Source organism: Dendropsophus ebraccatus, chromosome 6 (genome assembly GCF_027789765.1).
Source record: "Dendropsophus ebraccatus isolate aDenEbr1 chromosome 6, aDenEbr1.pat, whole genome shotgun sequence".
NCBI classification, from domain to species: domain Eukaryota; kingdom Metazoa; phylum Chordata; class Amphibia; order Anura; family Hylidae; genus Dendropsophus; species Dendropsophus ebraccatus.
In genome coordinates this window covers 52,413,886-52,431,966 of record NC_091459.1, presented here as the reverse complement: position 1 = coordinate 52,431,966, position 18,081 = coordinate 52,413,886, and the positions used below count along the sequence as shown (strand labels likewise).

General features: G+C 38.7%; 1 protein-coding gene across 1 annotated transcript; it reads right to left on the bottom strand.

Annotated features, from left to right (window-relative positions):
• Window positions 1-10,053: 10,053 nt before the first annotated feature.
• Window positions 10,054-12,621, bottom strand: TCF21 (transcription factor 21). Its single transcript, XM_069973722.1, has 2 exons — window positions 12,051-12,621; window positions 10,054-10,528 (listed from the first exon to the last, which is right to left on the bottom strand). Exons 1-2 carry the CDS (start codon window positions 12,498-12,500, stop codon window positions 10,439-10,441), a joined length of 540 nt encoding a protein of 179 aa, XP_069829823.1. The 5' UTR covers window positions 12,501-12,621; the 3' UTR covers window positions 10,054-10,438.
• Between the last annotated feature and the right edge of the window lie 5,460 nt (window positions 12,622-18,081).

Here is an 18,081-nt window from a genome sequence, read left to right as displayed (position 1 = left end):
CAGTCGAATCCCAAGCACATTAGTAAATCTGGGCCAGTCATCACATGACTTGCAGCAGCAACTTTTGGGCTCCCCAGTATTTGCACCTGCTCCTGCCCAGTCCAGGAATGCTGTGTGCTGAGAATGCTATTAAATATGCTCAGGTCACAGCAGCTACGGCATCAATATAGGAGATGGAGTTGGCAGCCTTTTCCTGTACTCTTCTACTCCTTCTGTGTGTAGTGCAGCATAGGTGTTGGGCAGTAACTCACTACACAGATGTTAATACGGATGGTAGCGTCCTAAAGCCATATAAAAACATTGGTTTTATTTGATTTTACACCAATTATATTAGAACCCTTGCACTGATACATAAAGAGACAGCTATGTGATGCGCTTTCTATAAATATAGTGTAAGGGTGCCATGTATAGGCTTCAATGGTATTTGTCCACCAATCCTCTAACAACAGCTAATAATTCACATTATCTAGGCATTTCAATGATCGCCTTTTTGCTTAACAATATTAATAAGACTTGAGTCAACACGACCCATATGTGTGTTGAATGTCGATGAATTAATCTTCTGTAGCACATTATATATACAATCCGATCACAGACATTGTAAGCAGAACACGCTAAATCCATACTGATTACAATGATTTATTGGGAAACAAAACTTACTGCACGGCTGAAATGGGTTGTGTGTTCTGAAGTGAATGCTATGAATATTATAAGATGACTTAATAGGGCGGCTCTCTATAAACTCTTACCACATAGTGAAATTTGGATGTATTATTGGTTATACATAGTGAAATAGGATGTATTATCAGTTACACAATAAAACAACACTTTTATAGTCTTCCTGGCCAAATGATCCCCTTGGATAAACTGCAGGATCACTTTAAAGGCAATTTCCACCCAAAATGTAAAAATGATCATATTTTGTACACTATCTCCAAAGACAGAGCCACAGTCAAGGTTCATTGCTTGGGGAAGCAGGTGTGGTACTCGGCCAGTAGTTGAGCTAACCGTCAGCACACAGGAATGATGTTGGTACCTGTTTTGTAAATTGCTGGTTTGTGTCCCCAAAATGGTCAGTGACCTGCCGAGTTGTAGTGGGTCACTTGGCCTCATGTAACGGTAGTCCTGAGTGGCAACTGACCCACTCGGACTATCGGTACCACCACCCACAGAAGGGGGAAAAATAACCCAAGGTATACGGTTTGTGTGTATGGGTGCTGGTGCGTACCCAGTCCCAGTGATGTAAAAAATAGAACAGCTTTACTGTCAAGTTCTTTAGGGTAACAATACACTTTTGTAGAATAAATAAACCTTTGACATAGACTCTTAATGCTTCAACTTGTTGTGCTTAAGGAAGGGTCTGGAGGAGTACAGTAGAAGAGAGATAGTTGTAGCGGTGCTTAGAGAGTAGAGTAGAGGAGTTTGTCGAAGGAGCTGACCCAGTGTAGCTGTGTACTCTGCCGGAACTTGAAAATATATACTTTATAGTGAGAAGTTTACTTGTAGTTGTGTTTAGACTGTGTCTGACCACCTTGTGCCCTACAGTGGCGAGCTACCCGTCCTGTCAGGGTACTACAAGCCCCAGCCGTGGTTATCTGGGCTCAGCTAAGTGTCCAGGGAAGTCCTAGTTACCTGCACTGCGAGATAGGATACGTAGACCTTCTTTACAGTAGCTTTGTCTTATCCAGGCTAGTTTCTCTTGTGTTCAGGATACTGCCCTGCGCTTTTTAGATGTGTTCTCAGCAGGGGTTAGGGTGTTTCTGGACTCCTTTCCTTTTAAAGTGCTTAGCACTGCATACTGAACATAGTAGTAGTAGTAGTAAACAAAGAACTGGTTGTCTCTAGCTGCATCTATACATGTGAGTATCGAGACTAGACTGCTCTTGCTTTTCCCTGACAAAGGTCCTTGCATAAGCCAAGCCGTGGCTCAACTATTGCAGGAACAGTTGTTTTTGCATCTTCCCTCTCTGAGAATCTGGATAAGGCTGACTTTGTACTTCCTCCACCATTGTCTCCTCCAACAGGGGCCTAAAGTGAGCTCTCCTGTGAGTGGTGGGGATAAGTGTGTGCATAAGAAAGAAGAGAAAAGATTGGTCAGAAGTGGACAGCACCTCCTATTGGTCAATAATTACACATGGTACACATCAAACATTAACCCATGACTTCCTCAGCTGTACAACACATAGACATACAAAATACTTACACCTAGTGGTAAAACTTCAGGCTACTTCATCACCACTTAACCTGGAGTGAGAACTTTGCAACAGGTGCATAAGGCACTTAATAGTGGGACACCACTGGGGTGTAACTTGAAATGGCTGGGCCCTATAGCAAACTTTTGATTGCCCTCACCACCCCGGACTGACCACTACGCCATCAAGTGTAGTCGTAAACTTATGTTACATGTTTATGAATAATATGTGTTTGTGTCTCCCAGGCTGCATGCCACTCTTAGAGCGTGTACGACTATTCCATAGACCCAGGGGTATTATGAAAAGACAGCGAAACTCTCATTAAAATTATTCAATGCTCTATTTTCATCCTTTAAAATTCCAACGTGTTTCGGGCTGACTAGCCCTTAATCATGGCTCTAAACAACAACATAAGACAATAGACAATGTGATATCGGTCGACCAAAGTTAGTGACAATAGACAAACATAGTGAAACAGTTCTGTTACAAATATTACCATTTCTAACATATTTCTAACAGCCCGAAGTGTGGCAGCCTTTTAAAGCATGAAAATAAAGCATTGAATAATTTTAATGAGAGTTTCGTTGTCTTTTCATCCTATAAATTTAAATCACCCCCTTTCCCATTATAGAAATGGAAATATAAAACGTAAATGAAAAGAGGGGGAAAAAAAGGCGATCAAAATTTTCTATTTACACCAATGAAAACCATAGATCATGGCGCAAAAAAAAGAGCCCCCAACCAGCCGTGTAGGTGGAAAAATAAAAGCGGTATGAGGAGGAACACTGCTTCGGTGTGACCAGGATATCTTTGCATCAATGACATTTGGTCATGAAGAGGTTAATCGTACTTAGCTTGATACATGAGCTCAGCTGGACAGTACATCAGAGCAATCTGCATGTGAGAGCCTTTATCTAGGTGCAGTTATCTGTATATCTAGTGACGACTACCCCAGGGAACCTTTTGGTGCCTGAAACACCTGATAACAGAATAAATTATACATAATATAGTCACACAGAGACACCTATACAGAAGCAGCTACAGTATGTAACCACGTTCCCAAGCTTTATACATTTACAGTTATATCCTTTTATGTATTAACTAATGTATCTTGGTGTTCCCTGTCGGGACCACTATATGACCTTTAGGGTCACACGTAAAGCATTCACAGCGGATTTCAAGCTGCGCATATGATAGCAAATATGCTACAATACCCCTTACCATTGGAGTCTATAGCCCTGCATTCTCGCTGTGGATTTTAGGCGTGAGGGGGCATTCACACGCCCACAATTAGGCTATGTTCACACACAGTAAACTAAAAGCAAAATATAACAGTAAAATAGGTATAAAAGCGCCATATTTTTACTCTATTAATGTGCTACAATAAAGGGAAACGCTGGTGAAAATGTTTTTTTTTTTTTCAAATCAACTGGTGTCAGAAAGTTTTGTAATTTACTTCTACTTACTGCTGTTTGTCCTGCAGGAAGTGATGTATTCTTTCCAGTCTGACACAATGCTCTCTGCTGGCACCACTGTCCATATCAGAAACTGTTCAGAGCAGCTTTCTATGGGGATTTGCTACTGCTCTGAACAGTTTGTGACACAGAGGGGGCAGGAAGGAGCAGTGTGTCAGACTGGAGTGAATACACCACTTCTGCAGGGCATACAGCAGATGATAAATACTGGAAGACTTGAGATTTTTAAATTGAAGTAATTTTTTTTTTTTTAACATTGGGTGCACAGATAGATGTTTTTCCATAGACTTTAATGTAGCACATGTATTAGATTTGAATATGGTGGCTTGTATACCTATTCTACTGAGTGTCTATACCCTCATATGTAAAAATTACCCAAATAGTGTGCGTCATTTTGAGTGTGAGCGCCTGTCATTACAATGACGGCTGTTGATACATTATTCTAGTTCAGGCCCTTTTGGGTGTGGTTCTTTTGTGAAGGTCCATTGAATTTAGAAGCACAAACAGTGAAAGGATGATGAAACAAAAAACCTTATTGTGAACAACGAAAAGAAACATCCATTGCTTGCAAAAATAACGTCTGAATAACTGTCATGAACATTAATTTGACATTCACGCGGCCGTCATTCCATTGACTTCAATGCATTCATTCGACTTCAATTATAATTTGGTAATAACAGATGTTTGTAATTTTTTTTTATTGAGCGGACACCTTTTCTCTCTTTTTTTACTTAGTGTGAACATAGCCATAAGCTGTATATAATTATTATAGAACTACCCTCTGAATTTTTTCTCCATAGTCATTTATGAAACCATTGTAGGATTGTTTTCCCTCATTGTTTGCACACAAACTACAGATCTTGAATGACTAGCTGTGAATTATTGCCAAACTACAATATTTACTTGTCCTTTAAATATTTAAAGTGGAATTTACAATAGTAAAACAACATGTTGCTCCTTTGTTACAGCAGGTGGGGCTATAGCCCTCCATTTAGTTAAGATCCAACTTGATTAATATGAGGATTAGGCCCTATTCACATGTCGCGTAAAGTTGTTCATAATTGCGGATCCGTAATCCTGGTTCAATTTAGAGTGCACTGATTTATATCACACAGTCCGTCTTAATTTTGATCCATAATCCGTTCATAAAAATTAAAAGGACATGTCCTAGTGCGGATTATGATTGTGGTACAGATTACCCATAGAAGTCTATGGAATCCATATTTTTTAACGGACGCCACAGATCCGTGACTACCATAAAAAACTAATTGCCTCAGAAATCAATTTCTGCAATCAGATTTGCAATATTTCTTGTGGTTCAAAAGTTATCAACATGGAAATCTGCAGCAACAATTAAACAGTGTTCAATGAGATTCCAAGGCAGCACAAAGTAATCCAAACGATGAACCTTTATTCACTCCATGCGGCTAAAGACTTGTTGTGTGTTTAATGTCTTGTCTCTGGTTCTGAACAGAGAGCCAAAGGCGCTGGATTCAACTGTTATGAATTGTAAGGAGAATCTCTGGAGAAGTGATCTCACAAGCCTCCACGATGCGGAGATGAAGGATGTGTTTGTTGCAGATTGCCTCAGCATACACAATTTGTTTGAGATGATCCCAGAGATTAATTATCTATGCTGAGAAAATCCGCAACACCCCCAGGCATACAGCTGGATAATCCCTTTAGAGGAGACAAAATAAAAAATCACAGGCAGGGGGGTGCTGGAATATAATAAAGAAAGTATACTTACCTGTCCCTGTGCCCCTGAAGTTCTGCTCTCACCGCTCTCCGACAGCCACAGGAAGTCATTTTCGGCCAGCATCCAGGAGCGTCACAGTCTGACTGCTTCTGTGCAACGTCACGTTCCTGGCTGATCAATTATCCGCTCAGCCAGTCAGTAACTAAAGTGGTGTCCCGCCCCGGTCATTGGTGGTTGAGCGGGCAATAGATCAGTCGGGTACGTGACTTTGCAGCAGCAGGACCTGCAGCTGTCAGAGATCTGTAAGGCAGAGCTGTGGAGGCACAGAGATGGGTAAGTATACTTTATTATATTCCCACACTCCCCCTCCTGTGATTTCTTATTATCGTGGGACTTCTCCTTTAATACCACATTACAACTAGCTGTACACAAAAAGAAGGGCGACCACTATCCTTAGCTCCATTCCCAAGAGCCCTTCCAAACCAACTCCTCCCACCATGCTCTGTCCAATCCACTACACTGCAGGACTGAACCAACCAGGCCACACTACAGATCAATGGGAAACCAACCTTTTACTACACAGTACTCACCAGACAATTCCCAACTATTATCCCAAACATCCCTTTCCTAATACAGTTTTAGCCTCCCCCACATATGAGTCTAGCATCACCACAAACTTTTTCTGTATCTCTAAACTTCAGACCCAACACTGCCCAACAGCCATCACAGGTCAAGTGCAGGTCTACTTGTCCCAGAATGACTGCACTATACACCTGGTGTCATATATATATGTAATTTACTTCTTCCAGTACCTATCAGCTGCTGTCTGTCCTGCAGGAAGTGGTATGTTCTTTCCAGTCTAACACAGTGCTCTCTGCTGCCACCTCCGTCCATGTCAGGAACTGTTCAGAGCAGTATTAAATCCCCATAGAAAACCTCTCCTGCTCTGGACAGTTCCTGGCATGGACAGAGGTGGCAGCAGAGAGCACTGTGTCAGACTGGAAAGAATACACCACTTTGTGCAGGACATACAGCAGCTGATAAGTGCTGGAAGACTGGAGGTTTTTTTTAATAGAAGTAAAATACAAATCTATAAAACTTTCTGACACAGCAGCTTTGAAAGAAAATAGTGTTTGCTGGAGTACCCCTTGAACACTTTCCATCATGGCAAGGAGTGGCAATGTAGCTGAGCACTTCGCCTGTCAATCCCACTAGTTCAGAACCTTAACTCCACATAACAAATTGTCACATTGACACAGTAAAAGGCCTCATCCACACACCAGTTTTTTTCTGTCCTTATGGGCCAGTTCACACAGAGTAAAATTGGCGGAATTCTATGACAGAATTCTCTGCTGCGGAATCCCGCCAGCCTCCGTGTCATCCTGGCAGTCTATAGGTGGCTTGTGTGCCTCCTCTCTCCACGCGGAAGAATGGACATGTCAATTGTTACATGAGGGAAACATGGTGCTATAATGTCCACCTCCTGCAGGACATACAGCATTCGATTAGTACTGGAAGTTGAAATAGAAGTAAATTAGAAATCTATGTAATTTTCTGATTCCAGTTGAGTTTAAAGAAAATAAATTGGACCCATAATCATGGATCAGGACCCTAAACATATAATCACATAAACAACTGCAGACCTATAAATTATTACATTCTCCCAGATCCCATAAACAGAAAGAGAACAACCTAAAACCCCCAAAAGAAATTATGAATAATTGTAGAATTCCTAAAAAAACTAATTCCAGCCCCTTCCTAATACAGACCCCAGAGTAGACACGGACATGGGTCACTGCTGCAGCCAGGGGTTTGCTGAGTGGCCATTTCCAGTGTGTTGGAAGAAGGACAGGATGTGCTGAGAAGGCTAAAGCAGCAGGTATGTACCCCCCCCCCCCCCCTCCAATATATACTATATAGCTCTGCACACTGTGAGAACTCATGGCATTACACTGCATGCCACTGGGATTTCTGGGAAGCTGTGCTGGGAATAATAGGAGCTACTTCATTTCACAGTAAAATAAAAGCAAAATATGACAGTAAAATAGGTATAAACTGTGCTGTATTATGACTCTAATAATGTGCCATGTGCTACATTAAAGGGGTACTCCAGCAAAAAAACAAACAAACATATATGTATATATATATATATATATATATATATATATATATATATATATATATATATATACAAAAATGATCAAATCAAATCAAATGGTACCAGAAAGTGCCAGAGATTTGCTATTTGCTTCTATTTAAAATCTTCACTCTTTCAGTACTTATCAGTTGCTGTATGCTCTGCAGGAAGTGGTGTATTCTTTCCAATTTGACACAGTGTTCTCTGCTGCCACCTCTGTCCATGTCAGCAACTGTCCAGAGCAGTAGCAAATCCCCAAAGAAAACCTCTCCTGCTCTCCAGACTGGAAATAATACACTACTTTCTGCAGGACAAACAGCAGCTGATAAGTACTAGAAGACTGGAGATACTGCAGTTTTATACCTATTTTACTGTGTGTGAACATCATCTAATATTTTCATATATTCACATAAACTGTGTGTGCCTGTTCCGTTACAAAGAGAGATTTTTTTTTCTTATCGCTAACCATTTTTTCAACAACACCCATACTGATCCCTATGCAGTAGGCCCCTTTAAATACTATCTAGGCACAGCTCATCAATTCTTCTTCAATGTGAGCTCCAACTCTTGTGCTCAGGGTCTGGGATTAGGAAATGGGTAGACAATAAATCGAATCTCTTTAGGAGGCTGGAGAACAGGCATACCTCATATCCAACAAAGAGGAGAAGAAAACTGCACAGTTCTGTAAGTATACATCATATTCATTCAAATATGACACATTTATTCCATAGTATCACTCTACAAGGGTGACTACCCAAATTATTTGCACAGTTTGCACCTAATGTATCCCCATGGTGCACCCTGCATGGACACACTAGACTCACTTCTACTTTTTCCAGGTATTTTGCAAACAATGGCAAACATTTGGCGCAACCATTCTGGGTTGTTTCCCCACACTTCTTTTTGATAAATGGCGCTAGTTTCAGATTAGAATGGCGCACACCATCGTCTTTTTTTCAGTGTAGTAATAGCCATAATATAGCATACAGCTCCAGGCTTCCGTGGGTCTGGTTGTGAGGAGCATAAGTCTGTATATATATATATATATATATATATATATATATATATATATATATATATATATCATGTGAAGGGAATCCCCCCCAGTAGCGGATCCCATCCCATGACACTTGATCCTGTGCGCTAATAATCCCCTTATATCACACCAGTTAACCCTCTCGGCTCCGCAGCCAGGGGCAGGGCAGCAGATCAGTATCTGTACAGGGCGGATTAGGCTGATAGAGTCCAGAGCCCAGGGAGCCCTTCTAATAATAAATAGTGAGAGATAAGCCAGGGCCCGGCTGTAGGTGGCCTCTCCTCCTCCTCCAGCACACAGGAGGGCCATGCACTGCCGGCTATATCGCGACAGAGAGTATAATACAATGGCTCATCCATCTGTCACTTATAGAATGATTCATGGTAGAATCTGATCTGTAATAACTATAATAATGGCCAAAGTAGTAGTTTGTAGTATTCTGCTAATAGTAGTACACGTGTTCAATAATAATAATAATAATAATAATAATAATAAGGTTAGTAGTAGTTGAAGTAGCAGATTAATAGAAATCTATTACTTACAATTAGCAATATTATTAGTCCTGGCGGTAATTATTACTAATAATTAATTACACTTCTTAATAAAAGCAATATTAATAGCAATCGTTTAAATATTATTATTATTAGTAGTAGTATGATTATTATTATTAGTATGATGATGATGATTATTATTATTAGTAGTAGTATGATTATGATTAGTATTAGTAGTACTAGTAGTATTATTATTAGTAGTATGATGATGATGATTATCATAAGTAGTATTAGTATTATTATGCTTAAGATAATTAGTAACCACAATTAGCCTATGCAGCAGCAGCAGTGTTATTGTGCAGGATATGCTACGATATGAATAGCGAATGATTTCTCAGCTATAATAGTATTTTATTATTTATATTACTGGTCTTCTCAGTATTTATTTATAATAATTGAGAATCATTCTAACTCTAAAAATTGCCTATTTCCTATCGATCTATCTATCTATCTATCTATCTATCTATCTATCTATCTATCTATCTATCTATCATCTCTTATCCATCTTTTTATCTATCTTGCCATCTGTCTGTCTATCTATCTACCTATCTATCTCTTATCTATCTATTTTTCTATCTTTTATCTATCTATTATCTATCTATCTATCTATCTATCTATCTATCTATCTATCTATCTATTATCTATCTTCTATTTCCTATCTATCTATCTATCTATCTATCTATCTATCTATCTATCTATCTATCTATCTATATCCTATCTATCTATCTATCTCTTATCTATCTATTTTTCTATGTATTATCTATCTATTATCTATCTATCTATCTATCTATCTATCTATCTATCTATCTATCTATCTATCTATTATCTATCTCCTATTTTCTATCTATCTATCTTCTATCTATCTATCTATCATTTATCTTTCTATCTCTTATCCATTTATGTATCTTACTATTTATTTATCTTTCTTACTATCTGACATCACTCAAATCATCACAACATGAGTTTCTTATATAAAGAATTTATTTGCAGACATTTCTTATCTTTTTCGAAAAAACAACAAAAATATATATATATATAAATTTGTAATATAAATCTATATAAAACTGAAGATAACCCCAGGCAAGTCTTCCAAAGTCCCTTCTAAAGGTTCCTTACATATATATATATAAACATATCGTACAAAATGACACACAACCATAATGTTCTGAGAGCTCTCGGACCAGCAAGGCTCAGGGCAACAACAAGAAATGTACAAGGTCATCAAGTTAAATATAAATGGGTATTTTCTTATGAAAGGATTATGTACATTTGGTCTCCTTAAATTCGTGTTAAATGAGATGTCCCTTTGTGCATGGTGTCCATCCATCCTCAGGGCCTATCAGTAGGGTCAGGATGCCGTGGGGCCACACAGCCGACTTGTACCCACCACCTCCTTAAGGTCATTTTCAGGCTTTCCAGCCACCATAAAGGGCCAAGTCTGTCAGAAAAAAAGAACACCCCAAATCAGTACAGAGTATATCATCTGTAATACTAAATCCTCCTAAATACTAGTAAGAACTGGGCTGAAAGTAGTGCAGATGAGCCTAGAAACTGTAGGCTGACAAGGTGAGATTTGCAGCAGGATTGTCTTTATGAAGAAGTCTACATATTCTTTTCCTTCTGGCTAAACTTTCTTTTCCAAGATTATAACCCCTAGCTGCACAAGATATATTCTAAAGTACCTTGGGAATTATCGGTCTATCCTTTTCTGCTTTTCTGACTGGACTGAATCCTTTGACTTGGCTGGGATTTAGAAAAAGAAATACATAAGTAATGGTACTATTATACCAACTACAGCTGCTGTAGTAGTAGTAGTAGTAGTAGTAATCATCATTATTATCATCATCAGGAAAAAACAATTATTACTACTGTTACTACAAATTCTTTAATAATAAAAATAGCAACAACGATAATAATAATAATAATAATAATAATAATAATAATAATAATAATAAATAATTGGATGACAAATATACCAATTACAGGAATATCACCAGTACTACAGGAAGTAGCAGCAGTAGTAACAACAACAGATAATCATTACTACTTCTACTGCTAATAATCAACAGTAGTGCAGCTTACAATACACCAACTACAGCAACAACAACAATACCAATAGTAGTAGTAATAAATATAAAATACTATAATATTAATAATACTATAATAATAATAATAATAATAATAATAATAATGATAATAATAATAGATACTCATTACTTTTTCTACTACTACTACTACTACTACTACTACTACTACTACTACTACTAAAAAAATTATAATAATAACAACAACAACAACAATAACGCAGGATAACTAATATATCAACAACAATACGCCCAGTAGTAGAATTAGAAGTATTATTATCAACAACAATAATAATAATAATAATAATCATCATCATCATCATTACTACTACCACCACTAATGGCAATGAATGTACCCTTACTAAAATGACCAATAATTACCATTGATGAAGATGACAACAATTATAGTTGCTATTCTCATGACTTTTATTATCCCTATTTGGCTTGTTTCTGCCTTTAACCCTTCATTCCACCCTCTCATGCAGCTCCCACTCCAGTAATAGGCTTCCACCCTCTGTGGCTATGTATTCTTTGGAGCTGGGTTCATGAGATAAAACATTCCTACCCTAAAGAATCCCCACAGCTCCATTATTTACAGCTACAGTAGGAGAGATAAGACTAAAATCTGGGCAGACAGAAGTTTCTTCTAGCTGTAGGTGGTAACCTCACGTCTCTGGCAGGGGAAGAAGATACAGGTCAGCAGATTTACCAGTAATAGTCAATATTCATATGACAACTACAGTCAGTAGCAATCCTTAGAGCTGTCATGTGAAAAGCTATCACTGAAACAACAACAATAATAATAGAGAGAAAAATATCAATAAAGAAGGTTAGAAATTAGAAGAATATTATATTGAACAAACTCCCAGTACTTACCAGGTTAACAGGATGGATGTAACCATTTTCATACTTGTCATTGGCTAAGATCTGCCTCAGATGAGCTATGTAACTTGATGCCAGCCTGAGGGTATCTAGCTTGGAAAGTTTGGTGTCTGGTGGTACCCAGGGTAAGGTGGTCTTGAGCCTGGAGAAAGCCTTGCTGAGCACCCTCATCCTGGCCCTCTCCCTGGCATTAGCTGCATTCCTCTGGACCTGCTTCCCCTCGTGATTAACCCCACTCAGAGGACTTTTCTTGCGTGGGGTTTTCCTCCTCTTTCCTGTAGTTCCTCTGGCTTTTTTAGGAGAACCATTGTCACAAGTGGAACTTTCCTCATTGCTGTCATTTGAGATCCCAAAGTCCTTGCTAGAATCCAGTTTCATGGCATCACAGCCCAACATTTCCACCTCCTGGAAGTCCTCCACATCACTGAGAGAGCCAGTAGACATGGCTGCCACTTCTTCTTCTTCTTCTTCCTATGGTCCAGGTGTAAGTGGATGCAGGATAAGAAGGGGATGTGTCTGGGTAGCAGCCTGCAGGGGACACGCCTGTCCCAGTGTTTGTCTTAGGAGGAGAGCAATGGAATCTGGTGAGGACAGTAGTCATTTATTTATGGGCTGGAGGGCGGAGAGAGGCAGGGAGGAGGAGGAGGAGGAGGAGGAGGAGGAGAACATGCTCTTCTCTTCTTCTCCTGCCAGCCCACGGATTCCTCCCACTGCTCATCACTATCTTGCAAGGATCATGGAATTTCTGCATTATTAGGCTTATTATATATTACAAGGTATAGTTTAGAATGACCTGATATCTGATCTCATATGTGTAAATCATGTACACATAGCTGTATTCCTCTATAACTTTTTTATATATATATATTTATTTTTTTATTAAGTCATTTGACTTCTTAGCTGCATATAATCCATAGGATTAGTATCAAACATATACACTATGATGTCCACACAAGATGTCCTTAGCTGAACTGCAATGTGAACTATCCCCCTAGTGTCTCCTAGATGACTGGGGTCATAGGTCGTGTAACCTCATTACTAGGTGACTAGAGCAAGAATAACAAACCGACCCTGGGTCTGCGGAGGATTCAGCCCTCTCATATAGGAGGGAGAAGAGGAAACACTGGCACTGATGATGAAAAAATAATAAGAATTCTAAAGAAATCGATTACTCTCTACTAAATCTGTAAATTAATGGACAATAAAAAAGAACGTGTTATATATCTTTAAAAGAGAATAAATTGAGAATAACTTCTATATATACTGTAACTGTGATATATTAATAATGTCTTTATATAACTGTGATATACTTATAATGTCTAGATATAACTGTGATATATTTATAATGTCTATATATAACTGTGATATACTTATAAATATGTCTATATATAACTGTGATATATTTTTACTGTCTATATATAACTGTGATATATTTTTACTGTCTATATATAACTGTGATATGCTTATAATGTCTATATATAACTGTGATATATTTATACTGTCCATATATAACTGTGATATATTTATAATGTCTATTAATATAACTACATAACCTCTAAACTAAATATAAACAATGTTATTTTTAGTGATTTTAACATGTTAGTATATATTCATGATATTATTTCTTATATTGGTCGCTTGTTCTTATTCTTTCTAGACCAATGTAGTGATGTGTCACTTGGCCATTATTATGCTGTGATTAAAGGAACAGAACCTGACACCTATTATATTTGCCTGTAACTGTGTTATACCACATTTTCCTGTATATCCCAGAACAAGTAGGTGTTCCAATGCGGCTAATGGGGGGGGGGGGGGTAGATATAACTTGTTATTCTTATAAACGAAAAACAACAAATAAGTAAAGAAAAGCAACAAATAAAGATCACTTGGGAGTAATGGGAGAAGTGCATGTACAGATCCATGTTGGTTTGTACAGAAGGTAATATAACAGCTTGTCCTCAGCTGGTCCTCAAGACTAGTGTCCAGCAGCATAAGGCTCTTGGAAAACTACAATTCCCATCATGCCCCAACAGCCATCCATAAGCTGTCAGGGTATAATAGGAGTTGTAGTTGTGCAACATCTGTAGAGCCACAAGTTGGGGATCACTGCCTTGGATTAGAATGTACTATACACATCCAGGTCCAATGAGATATAGATGCATACTGTATATATACCAAGACATACACAGAGGGCTATATAAACACATTTATATGGTAGATAGCATGATAGCAATCAGATAGAGAGATGCAATATGACAAGGTAGATAAACATGAGTTTATTTATTTTACTAATCTATTTATATGTATTTATTTATGAGATAATAATGGCTGAACAGTTCTCTTCTGAGAAACAATTAACAACAAGTAAACAGAATAAGAAAGCACTCATGACTTGTGTCCAGAATACAAATATCTGTAATAATTTATGCAATATATATATATATATATATATATATATATATAAAATTTTTGTTTAGCAACTAACGCCAGTACAAATAATTTTTCTATTTACATGTGAGCTTTGCAAAATGTATAGTTTTATTACATGAAGAACTGTAGCAATAACAATAGTTATACCTTTTATGATTTAAATGGAATATTTTTTTTACCTATAGTTGCAAAAAGACAGAAAATGTGTCCAGTTGCTGTATATTTAATACATGCACCCATGATGCTTATGGGCAGATAAAGTTGTAATGCTGCAAAGATGTGTATATAAGCCTGATAATGGGTAATGCTGTTGGCAGATGACCTTTACTGGCTCTACTGGTCCTTGTATTACCTGGTATGCTCAGATCTGCTGCATAATGCAGGGGAGTATTCTGCAAGACATTCCCATTAGCTCTTATGTAAGTGTAAGTAGATCTGCAGTGAGGGAACCCTTAGCAGAGAAGACAGATGCTGGAAGTCCCCCTGCTTATACCCAGCATACAGTTGGAGCATGATGGATCTCTGTATGATTTTACCTATTTTACATTCACAACAATATTTTCTGCGTTGATACCTCATTTATGTTGACAACTGTCGTGTATTTTCTTGTATTTTTAAATAGAGGACTTTTTTTATTTATTTATTTTTTTTTACTTATAATCATCCAGACTGCAAAAGTGTTAGAGTGTGAGATACTGGAATCACCAGGACATCCCTCCCACCCAGCTCTTATTTGCACATCTTGTTCCATTTCTCCAGTATATTAGAAATATTAGTATAACAAGTGCTTTAACAATATGTTTCCAATATGTGTAGCTTTGGAATTTATCTGCAACGACTAAATGTGACCCTACACATAATGATAGTTGGCAGAATACAGACTGCTGCAAATGGCAATATGACAATACCCATTGTGTGTATGTTTGTGAAAGTAGTTCACATGAACACTGTGTATCCACTTCATATGTCAGTTCATTTCCTTCACATAATTTATTATTTAGGTTATTTCTTGATCTATAGTGGACCCTAGTGTTAACACACTATCACCTGTGGGAATGCAACAAGAGCAAAAAAATAGGATTGTGAAAATTATTATTTTACATGTTTCCCTTATGGAAATACTGTGGTGGGAGGTTACAATGTCTTCTATGTGGTCAGCAGTCATCTAAAAAAAAAAAGTGTGAAAATTATACATATGTGGGATTCAGCTACCAATGGAATATTGTTTTATATCCGTTTATCTAATAAGGGACCCAAAAACGGAACACTGACCGATTTGGTGAAAACCGAGCACAACTGATGCAAACGGAGCACAATAAAAAGCCATTGAAATTAATGAGGAATTTGATGGATCTGCTAGGTTCTGTTTCTAAGCGGAAAAGAAAAAAAGGAATTGTGGAGGGTCAAAAACTGGTGGGAACCTAGCGTGTATACGTGTATACTACTTTATACAAATATGACTTCAAATTCCAGTCACATTTTCCTTGGAATCTGCACCTGAGTCATTGTGTCAAATCCTACCTGTGTGAACACATCCACAATTTTTGATAAAAAAGCTGGGAAGCCGTTTTTTTTTTTTTTTTTTTTACTAGTTATGACTTCAAAAACTGCATCTAAACGACACACAGCTGATTAAGGAATGACTGAACAGATGCTTCGTGTAAAAGATGCCTTCAAAGCATTGGTCCTCTGCAAGATTTTCAGATTTTGATCAGCTGTGATATATACTGAATATATGTAAAGATAGCCATTTAAAAAAGCACAATGTTTGAATATCCTGGCAAAAGAAATAAACCAGAAATTAGCCTTTGAAAAACTTGTGTCAACAGAATCAGTGTAGCTATCTTGCCATAGGGCTCATGCACACTGAGCAAAAGACGAGGAATCGAAGAGGAAAGATTTCTGCTTGAAATTCCTCTTCTATTCTGCTCTGACAGAATAAGAGCAGAATAGGAGCTGATTCGGAGCGGAATTCATGTGGAATGCAAGCGGAATTCAAGCAGAATTTCAAGCAGAATTCAAGCCCCATTGACTTCTATAGGATTTCTCTAGCGGAATCCGCCCAAAGGCTCCGTTCACACTGAGCAAGAACGTCAGAATTCCCGCCATGCTCAGTGTGCTACTTTGAGTGAAGGAAAGGGGTGCTCGCTCCTCCGCTGCTGCCACTTTCCACTCAAAGAAATGACATGTCATTTCTTTGAGCGGAGAGGGGAGGAAGCGGACGTGCGCACGCCCTCTCCTTCTCGCCCTATGAGACACTTAGCACGGTGGGATTCCGACGTTCTTGCTCAGTGTGAACGGGGCCAAAGGCCCAGTGCTCAGTGTGCTGCTTTGAGTGAATGAGAGGGCACACGCTCCTCCGCTGCCGCCGCTCTCCGCTCAAAGAAGTGACATGTCATTTCTTCAAGCGGAGAGCGGCGCACGCACGCGCGCCCTCTCATTTGTTCAAAGCAGGACATTGAGCACTGCAGGATTTCATGATGGAGAGCTCCGCCGTGGAATTCCGACGTTCTTTCTCTGTGTGAATAGGGCCAAAAAAGAAACATATCACTTCTTTGGGCGGAAAGCGGATCCGCGGAAATTTATAGACGGAAATTCCGCTGTGTGAAAACAATGGAAAAGTGCTTTGCTCAATTTAAACGGGCGGATTTTCAAGCGTAATTTCGTGTGGAATCCGCTCAAAAATTCGCCTCTTTTGCTCAGTGTGCATGAGCCCATACATAAAAATATATTACACTGGAGACATGTATGTCTATATGGTGCCATTCTATGCTTTGCTATATGAGTGGTGTTGGAGGAAAGATAGATTCATATATGCCAGAACGTTATGTCTTTACATTTACCAGTTTTGATCAGTAGGAATCCAACTGTTTAACACCCCCCCCCCCCCCATCACACACACACACACACACCGATTGCTTAAAAAAATGAGCAGGAAAAGAGCACACTAAAGGGCAACTATCAGCAGGTTGACATGCTAATATGTCGCTACAGCGCACAGGGCGCTTAGGATGAAGGTAGTTTTCTTGCCTTGATCCCTAGCAGCATTTTCAGGATATTTGTAGGTTAATTCAGGTCTGGTCTGGTTTAGCGGTGTTATCTAGTCACACTATGTTGCTATTGGTCAGGTCTGGTGTGGCGGTGTTTATGTTTTAAGCAGTTGAAAACCATGAAAAATGTGATTCAGACAATGTTTCTTCATGTAGAGAAATGCATGTGGGTAAAACCAGGCTCCCATTTCTTCCCTAGTAGTCATGTGCTGTTACCAGGATTATCGGCCATACACCTATTGGTTACTGCATGAGGGTCTGGTTTCGGCTGCATGTGGTGACGTGCAGTAAATGTGGAAACGTGGCCTAAGAATGATCAGATATCAAATGATGTTCAGAAACTAGAAAATCATGATGCTAATTGGTGAGTGAAGATGGGGCGTCTGCAGGTGTAGTGCCTAGGGCAGCAGCAGCTGGTAATACGGCCCTGAGTAAAAGCGACGTTTCGACCCTGCTGGGTCTTTATCAAGCTTGATTTAATTTGGTATGCAATAATTGCTTCTTGTACAAGATAGGATTGTACACCTATATATCTGTAGGACATG

What these genes read in the sequence shown, in the direction of transcription:
- TCF21 (XM_069973722.1), bottom strand. Translation starts at nt 12,500, where the DNA reads ATGTCTACTGGCTCTCTCAGTGATGTGGAGGACTTCCAGGAGGTGGAA. An exon ending in ACATCCATCCTGTTAACCTG is followed by an intron (nt 10,529 to 12,050) that starts GTAAGTACTGGG and finishes TTTTTCTGACAG; the next exon opens with ACTTGGCCCTTTATGGTGGC.